General features: G+C 35.9%; 1 protein-coding gene across 1 annotated transcript; it reads right to left on the bottom strand.

Annotated features, from left to right (window-relative positions):
• Positions 1 to 2,396: 2,396 nt before the first annotated feature.
• On the bottom strand, positions 2,397 to 2,840 carry LOC119663993 (histone H2A). Its single transcript, XM_038073578.1, has one exon. It carries the CDS (start codon positions 2,790 to 2,792, stop codon positions 2,418 to 2,420), a length of 375 nt encoding a protein of 124 aa, XP_037929506.1. The 5' UTR covers positions 2,793 to 2,840; the 3' UTR covers positions 2,397 to 2,417.
• Between the last annotated feature and the right edge of the window lie 6,856 nt (positions 2,841 to 9,696).

The following is a 9,696-nucleotide window of genomic DNA, read 5'->3' as shown; positions in this document are numbered from 1 at the left end:
TTTTAAGATTTTCTATACGTGTTATTTTTAAAATTTTATTACAAGTTTTAAATAATTTTTAATCATGTGAAAAATTATTATATATAAACGTTATTAATAACATATCAGCAATTAAATTTATAGTTTTCAATATCATTCGAATATAACAACTGTACGTATCCTACTTAATAGAATTCATAAAAAAAAATTATATCTACATACATGATTAAAAATATATAAGAATGAAATCATTTTACTTTTTCTTTTATAATTATAATTTAATCATTTAACTTTGACTATTATAAGTATTTTATTAAATATGTATATTTAAAAAAAATGTTCTTTTTATTACTTTATAATTAAAATAAAATTAAAATTAGATGTGCGTATTCTAACATTTTTATAAGGAGTGATATACGACATAAAATGTTAAAATTTAAGATGAATTTTTTTATAAACTAACATGGATATGGATAACATTTAAATAGATACTGAAGTATATATATAAACTTGCGGCTGCAATCTTCCATAGTCATTCCTAAGAGCTAGTTTTAGTAGGTTCAAGACTCACACAGTGGCTTCGGATGTTTTCCATCTACTGCCATAAATCTTTTATAAAATATAGAATATTTTATAAAACTAATTCAGATACAAATTTTAAAAACTCTACCTTTAAATAATTTATCTATAATAATAAATATTACAATACCAAAATATTGAAATAGTAACTATGATAATAATAGTAAACATTTAGGCCGTGTGCGAGTTCGAGTATATTTAGGGGAAATAGTCAATTATGTCGGTATGGCAGCGATTGTTGGTACATACCAGAATTTCTAATGAGATAAATTAGGTGTTACCATTTTGAAAATTTTATAAGATGTTTAGTAAATAAATAAATAAATTTTAAAACTTTTAAAAGAAAAATAATTATTTTTTATATGTTTCCTTCTTTATATTATGAATATTAATGTTTTTTAATAATTGTATCACATTTATTTAATAATAAATACAAATATTTGGCACAAAATTATTAGTTTCTTGATTTCAAAAAGGTAATTATGAAACTTTATGCTATTGACCTGGCAACGTTATTTGTTTTGTACATTTTTATTAGTAACAAATATAATATTAATATTATTGTAACTTAGATTATACTACCTGCGAAGATTTATGTATCTATTTACTGATACGCGAATCTATGATAAATATTAAAAAATTCTTAATAATATAAAGGGTTAGGCGATTGAAGTGTTACAAATTACACAGAGATATGTTTGTCAAACTGATATTGCCAACTACGTCAAATTCATATGAATGACAGCTATTTATATTGTTTACAAATTACCACAAGCATTTGCGTCTAAGTTTTATAGAACTAATATTATTCGAAATGGAATTAATAAATAAGTGTGATTGCATTATATTTGGTTGGAAAATTACAACTAGCTATTGTGCTTGAGCTCAAATATCTCAATGTGAATAAAATGTTTGTGTATCGTACCTTAAATCGTTATAATAGCTCAGGCAGAGTCACCAAATGCTATAGTGGTGGACGAAAAAAAACCAGCAACATTGCCTAAAATGGTTCGGAAAGTGAAGGCTCGACTTAAACGAAATCCACGTCGTAGTACTAATCAAATGGCCAAAGAACCGATAATATCTGAACGAAGCATCTGACGCATTTTCCAAAATAAGCTCAAGGTAAAGCTTTAAAAGTTCCAAGGCACAAGATCTTGCACCAAAGCAACAAAAAGTTAAACTCGAATGAGCAAAGGAGTTGTTACGCTGGGCCAATTTGGAGAGCAAGTTGAGAACTAAAAAATAAGCTAGTTTCGATACGCTGAAGAAAGCTTTTATTCAGGAATAGGCCAAAATACTGGAAGATCACAGCCATAGTCAAGACAAAAGGTGGCCACATCAAGCTAGAGTGAATGGATTGTGAAATTTTAATTATTTTCACAAATTTTTGTAATTTGAATCAATAAAAAAACCTGATTTCTAGGAAGTCAATTGGAACGCATACACACTCGTATGTATAAAAACTGGTTAATACCTGCTGCCCAAAAACAAAAAAAAAAATTATTACTATGTAGCAAAACGCAGTGTTAAGTTATACACTAACAATGCTATGTATTTTATCTGTTATGTAGGCTGATTTACAATTTTCGAAGATTTCGATTTCATGAAGGTCTTCCAGGAATGTAACGGAACAGAAGGGCGAGGCAAGAAATGATTGATTGTTAAGTGTTTTAAAGTATGGCTTGTGTAAGTTAGTAGGGTAGGTATGATAGTATGTACAATATTTATATCAATTGATTTAATGAAATACATTTTCTTTAATAAAATAAATTTTGTCGTCCTGAAAAGGACGGATTAATTGATAGTTAATTCTCCACGTATATGTATTCGTATTTTAATAAATAAAATAAAATAATTTAAGCCTTCTTTTCTGTTTTCTTTGGCAAAAGTACAGCCTGAATGTTTGGTAGTACACCACCTTGTGCAATTGTAACACCAGACAATAATTTGTTCAATTCTTCATCATTACGTATGGCCAACTGTAAATGACGAGGAATGATTCTTGTCTTCTTATTATCGCGTGCTGCATTGCCAGCCAATTCAAGAACTTCAGCAGCCAAATATTCCATAACGGCAGCTAAGTAGACTGGAGCACCTGCACCAACGCGTTCAGCATAATTGCCTTTACGCAATAATCGATGAATACGACCAACTGGAAATTGTAATCCAGCACGATTTGATCGTGACTTTGCCTTGCCTTTAACTTTACCACCTTTACCACGACCAGACATAGTTGAGTTGAGTTTCTAGTAGTTGAGATTTATAAAAATTGGATCTATTTTTTTTTAATGTTGTTGAAAATTGAGTTCGAGTCGGTAAAAGTTAATACCTTGACTCAATTATAGTGGTAGACATTTCTAGATTATGTCCACTGGGTAAATGACGAGTGCTCAATTAATTTTATTGTTTAGTTTAGTTAATAATGGTACGGATGTCCGCGTATCTTCCTGTAGTGTGAATAGGTTGTTGGTGTAGATTTTGCAATAAAGTGTTGTCATGTGCATCTATTGATTTGAATAATTTGAGAGCCCTGTCTTTAATGTATAGTTTGATAGGTGTGATTTTTAGATCCCTTTGAATATCGACATTTCTTATGTACCAGGGAATGTTAAATATTTTTTTAATGGCTATATTTTGACATGTTTGAAGTTTGTTGAAGTTAGTTTTTGAAGTTTTGGAGAAAGCAATGAAGCCATATGATAGCGCCGGACGCATTATCTGGGTATAAAGCAACTTTTTATTTATGATACTTAGAGCCTTGTTTTTGTAGAGCGGTCGTAAATGGTTTAGCATTGTGTTGATTTTATTTCTTAGATTGTATATGTGCGTGCTCCATTGGAATTTCTTGTCAAATGTAATCCCCAGGTATTTGATGTGGTCTTCCCAGTCTATATCGGTGTCATTTACTTTTAATTTTGGTGGATATTGCCACCGTTTTCTGGTTATGAAAATTGCCTTCGTTTTATCGTTATTAATTTTAATTTTCCATTTTTGGAAGTAAGAAGTGACACAGTCAACATGTTCCTGTAATGTGTTACTGACGTTTAAAGTATTTTTATCAGCATAGAATATACAGGTATCATCTGCATATAGGGCTAGTTTAGATGGTTCTAGCTTTGGAATGTCGGAAGTGAAGAGATTGTATAGGGCTGGAGACAATGGAGAGCCTTGAGGCACCCCTGCTTCAATAAATCTGGGGGTTGATAGATGATTATTGATTTTGACTCTGAATTGTCTTTTATGCATGAAGCTACCAATGATTTTGATGATGTTGAGAGGTAGATTTAGGTCGTACATTTTAGAGATGAGGCCATCGTGCCAAACTTTATCAAACGCTTTCTCAACATCAAATATTATCATGCCCGTCGATTTATTTTCTCTAAGTGCAGATTGGATGTATTGTGTCACTCTTGCCAGTTGTAGATCGGTCGAATGGTTGGCTTTGAAGCCGAATTGTTCGTCCGGTATAAGTTTTAGGCGATTTGTTTCGGTCTGCAGTCTATTTAGAATGACTCTTTCAGCTAGTTTCCCCATAACTGGAAGTAGGCTGATAGGTCGCCAGTTTTGCGGGAATGTGTGGTTCTTGTTGGGTTTCGGGAGCACAATTACTAATGCTTCTTTCCATTTATCTGGAAATTTACCTAACTGTAGCATGGCATTGATTATATTATTAATTATGATGATTGATGCTACAGGCAGATTTTTGATACAGCGGTTACTAATTTTATCAGCACCTGGAGCCGATTTTGTTTTGATAGAGTAGATAATGGCTTGCAGTTCTTCGACGCTGCACGGCGAGATAGGTGAATCAGGGATTCTGCTCAAAATGGCTTCCGCTCTTTCTCCAATTAATTCTTCTTCGTCTACATCATCAGAAATGTCATGGTTATCTAAGAATTGTGACTCGAGGGAGTTTGCAAATTCTTCGGCTTTATCCTCATCAGCGAATTTGAGCCCATTGGGACCGTGTATTGGTGGAATTTGAATCTTGTTTTTCAGTCTGAAATATTTGCTGATATTCCAGAAGGCTTTATCACCAGTTTCGAAGCTCATTAGAAATTCGTTCCATTTGTGGTTTTTGAATTCGCGAACCAATTTTCTTATGACATTGGTTTGAAGGTTTGCTGCTCTCTTCAGTGCGGGGTCGTTTGTTCGAAGGGCCCTTTTTCGTAGTCTATTTTTGTTTTTAATTAGGTTTCTAATGAACCTTGGGAGTATAAAATAGTTCTTGGCGCTGATGGATTTTATGGATGAGTTATTGGAGATTGAGTCTTGGATTTTTGAAGTGACTATTTCTATGGTGTTATTAAGGTCTTCTATTGAGTTTATGGGGCTATTGAGGGAATAGTTTTCCATTTCATGACGGAATTGAGTCCAGTTTGTCATCGTTATCACTGGGGGTGGAGATTCGAAAAACATGTTTTCAATAAAGAACAGAACCGGCTTATGATCTGAGTTTAACTCCTCCAGTACTTCGATATGACAATTAGCATCCAAAGATCTTGAAATACCGATGTCAAGTATTCGGGAGGCCCCGTGGCAAAAGTGTGTAGGCTCTGTTGGGCAATGTAATGTTAGTGCCTGTTCTGTGATTAAATTATCTATCTCTCTTCCTGCTCTGTTTGTGCTTCTTTCTCCCCAATCTCTATTGTAAGCGTTGAGGTCGCCCGCAACAAACGTGGGTTCGTCCACATCTAGTAATGAGGATAGATCATTTAGGTACGTGCTGTTGGTTGGTGCTTTATAAACAGAAGATAATTTTAATTGAAAGTTATCTGAGATTATCTTGATAGTGGTAGCTTCGAGAGAGTTTAGATTATTGGTGATGAGATGATGATTGATCGAGTTTTTAATGATTATAGCGGTGCCTCCACCTTGCCTATTTGTTCTGTCCTCCCTGTATGTTATATAATTAGGGATTTTAAATCTGATCCCTGGTTTTAAAAACGTTTCTTGGACCAGGAGAACGTCGATCTTGTGTTCGTGAAGGAAGTGAATTACTTCATCTTTTTGGTTAAAGATGGAATTGGCGTTCCAAGAAACTATTTTAAGATTGAGTGTTGTACTTGTCATTAGTTGGAATTTGGCATTATATGGTGAACCATATACTGGATCATGTTTTGCATCATATAATTGAATTGTTCTTGCATATTAGCAAAAAATTTCTCGAATTGAGCAGCTGGGAGAATAGGGTTTGAAGTTTTTTGTTGTGAAGAAACTTTGGGCTTGGCAATGCTTGCGTATGAAGCCGCAGGTGTCACCTTTGTGTTTATATTGTTGGGCAGGTGGACTTGTTCCTTGATTGTGATCTTCTTGGAGAAGTTGCGAGGATTTTGAGGACAACCCCCATAGCTGGCTGGATGGTCTCCTTTACAGTTAACGCATTTTGGCGTGGCCTCTTTAGGTTTTTTGCATTGTGAATGATGGTGCGAGCTATCGCATTTGACGCACTTGGGGATAGCTTTGCAATTGGTCGCCACATGACCGAATTGCTGACAATTGTGGCATTGAGGAGGGCCCTTCAGCGGGCGCTGAGCTTCAATAGTAACTCTCAAGTGGCAGATGGCACTGAGGTTAAAAATGTTTGATTGATCCTTTGGCAAACGTATTTTTATGAGTTTATTATTATTTTGCCTGGTTCGTAGATAGTGGCATTCCAGGATATTGTATCCTTGGAGTTCCAAATCTTCTTGGATCTCTGACGGACTTAATCCTTCTAGGCCCTTTATAATTATATTTAAATTTTTTTCTTCAGAGAGGAAATGCGTGTGGTATTGTGTATGGTTATTGTTGAAAAATCGTGTCATGTTTCTATGGTCCTCAATGGTCTCGGGAGTGATTTGAATGCCCAGATAGACTGATTTGGCTTCTGAGTATTTAATTTTACGAACTTCAAGTTCCTTACGGATTGTGTTCCATTTGTTGGATTCACGTAAGGTGATTGGTACTACTTTTGGGATTTTCTTGTCAACCGTCTTACCTGCATCATTTTGAAGCTGTTCATCTTGCTGAGATTTCGGATGCTGTTGTTGATGTATGACTTGATCGTTCGACTGCTGAATAGTCTGTTGATGCTGCTGATGATATTGTTGTTGTGACTGTTTGGGTTGCTGCTGTTGAATTGCGACTTGTTGTTGTTGTTTTAGTTGTTTAATTTGGCGTTTGGATTTTACGTCAATATAACCATCATTAAAATCTTGGTCGCACTCCGAGTCTGGAGAGCTGGAGCCCTCCGGGGGGAGAACTATCTCCTCGTCGTTAGCTGGGGAGGCAATTTCCATTTCATCCTCACTTGGGCCTGCTGAAACGCGAGGGGAACTAGGAAGGGATGGCGGAGACACCTTTTTCCTTTTATTAGAACGGGCGAGCTTGGCCACTAATGTAGCGCTTTGGGCGCTTAGCTGGTTCTCCAATTTGGAACACCGCTCTTGAAGTGTTTGAAATTGTTGAAGCAGTTTTGAGTAATTCTCCTGTAGAAGCTCATTGAACTTTTTTAGTTCAATGAATTCCTCAGTGCGGACTGGATTTGGAGTGCAATGATCTTGGGAAATGCTTGGGGGCACTGGAATAACTTCATTATTTGCCATTTCCATCAAATTGCTAATTACAGATGTGCCTTTCAAACTGTCAATGCACAGTTTAAAAAACACTGAACAGTTTGAAACTCACTGAACAGTTTGACAGTCACTGGAAAATCGATTTTGCACCAACAGTTTGAAAGTCACAAGTGACTCTCAAACTGTTACTTGACCAATGATAGTCAAACTGTAGTATTGGTGGTATTTTATACCAAGTATTTGGAACTTGAGTGCTTGAATACTTGAGTCTAAAGTACTTGAGAGCTTGAGTGCTTGAGCACTTGAGACTTGAGTACTTGGGTATTTGAATTCTTGAAAAGTTGCGCTAATGTAACTTGAAATAGTTGAGTTGAGTTTCTAGTAGTTGAGATTTATAAAAATTGGATCTATTTTTTTTCAATCCTTTTTTCTTTCAATCGTCCAATCGTCCTTTTTTTTAATGATGCCGACAAATTATCTCATATACTTTTTCTAAACGCAATTTAAAATAAAAAATTGCTTTAAACTTTCGTTTGAAAAATGTTTATATAGAAACGGAAATTGCCCCAAATCGACGATTGGACGATTGAAAGAAAAAAGGATTGAAAAAAAATAGATCCAATTTTTATAAATCTCAACTACTAGAAACTCAACTCAACTATTTCAAGTTACATTAGCGCAACTTTTCAAGAATTCAAATACCCAAGTACTCAAGTCTCAAGTGCTCAAGCACTCAAGCTCTCAAGTACTTTAGACTCAAGTATTCAAGCACTCAAGTTCCAAATACTTGGTATAAAATACCACCAATACTACAGTTTGACTATCATTGGTCAAGTAACAGTTTGAGAGTCACTTGTGACTTTCAAACTGTTGGTGCAAAATCGATTTTCCAGTGACTGTCAAACTGTTCAGTGAGTTTCAAACTGTTCAGTGTTTTTTAAACTGTGCATTGACAGTTTGAAAGGCACATCTGTAATTAGCAATTTGATGGAAATGGCAAATAATGAAGTTATTCCAGTGCCCCCAAGCATTTCCCAAGATCATTGCACTCCAAATCCAGTCCGCACTGAGGAATTCATTGAACTAAAAAAGTTCAATGAGCTTCTACAGGAGAATTACTCAAAACTGCTTCAACAATTTCAAACACTTCAAGAGCGGTGTTCCAAATTGGAGAACCAGCTAAGCGCCCAAAGCGCTACATTAGTGGCCAAGCTCGCCCGTTCTAATAAAAGGAAAAAGGTGTCTCCGCCATCCCTTCCTAGTTCCCCTCGCGTTTCAGCAGGCCCAAGTGAGGATGAAATGGAAATTGCCTCCCCAGCTAACGACGAGGAGATAGTTCTCCCCCCGGAGGGCTCCAGCTCTCCAGACTCGGAGTGCGACCAAGATTTTAATGATGGTTATATTGACGTAAAATCCAAACGCCAAATTAAACAACTAAAACAACAACAACAAGTCGCAATTCAACAGCAGCAACCCAAACAGTCACAACAACAATATCATCAGCAGCATCAACAGACTATTCAGCAGTCGAACGATCAAGTCATACATCAACAACAGCATCCGAAATCTCAGCAAGATGAACAGCTTCAAAATGATGCAGGTAAGACGGTTGACAAGAAAATCCCAAAAGTAGTACCAATCACCTTACGTGAATCCAACAAATGGAACACAATCCGTAAGGAACTTGAAGTTCGTAAAATTAAATACTCAGAAGCCAAATCAGTCTATCTGGGCATTCAAATCACTCCCGAGACCATTGAGGACCATAGAAACATGACACGATTTTTCAACAATAACCATACACAATACCACACGCATTTCCTCTCTGAAGAAAAAAATTTAAATATAATTATAAAGGGCCTAGAAGGATTAAGTCCGTCAGAGATCCAAGAAGATTTGGAACTCCAAGGATACAATATCCTGGAATGCCACTATCTACGAACCAGGCAAAATAATAATAAACTCATAAAAATACGTTTGCCAAAGGATCAATCAAACATTTTTAACCTCAGTGCCATCTGCCACTTGAGAGTTACTATTGAAGCTCAGCGCCCGCTGAAGGGCCCTCCTCAATGCCACAATTGTCAGCAATTCGGTCATGTGGCGACCAATTGCAAAGCTATCCCCAAGTGCGTCAAATGCGATAGCTCGCACCATCATTCACAATGCAAAAAACCTAAAGAGGCCACGCCAAAATGCGTTAACTGTAAAGGAGACCATCCAGCCAGCTATGGGGGTTGTCCTCAAAATCCTCGCAACTTCTCCAAGAAGATCACAATCAAGGAACAAGTCCACCTGCCCAACAATATAAACACAAAGGTGACACCTGCGGCTTCATACGCAAGCATTGCCAAGCCCAAAGTTTCTTCACAACAAAAAACTTCAAACCCTATTCTCCCAGCTGCTCAATTCGAGAAATTTTTTGCTAATATGCAAGAACAATTCAATTATATGATGCAAAACATGATCCAGTATATGGTTCACCATATAATGCCAAATTCCAACTAATGACAAGTACAACACTCAATCTTAAAATAGTTTCTTGGAACGCCAATTCCATCTTTAACCAAAAAGATGA

This window comes from Teleopsis dalmanni, unplaced genomic scaffold, assembly GCF_002237135.1.
Source record: "Teleopsis dalmanni isolate 2A unplaced genomic scaffold, ASM223713v2 unscaffolded_contig_1258, whole genome shotgun sequence".
Taxonomy (NCBI): Eukaryota; Metazoa; Arthropoda; class Insecta; order Diptera; family Diopsidae; genus Teleopsis; species Teleopsis dalmanni.
Note: the sequence above shows the minus strand (reverse complement) of the source record. Positions and strands in the feature narration are given on the sequence as shown.

Coding starts and splice junctions, on each gene's coding strand:
- LOC119663993 (XM_038073578.1), bottom strand. CDS start 2,792: ATGTCTGGTCGTGGTAAAGGTGGTAAAGTTAAAGGCAAGGCAAAGTCA.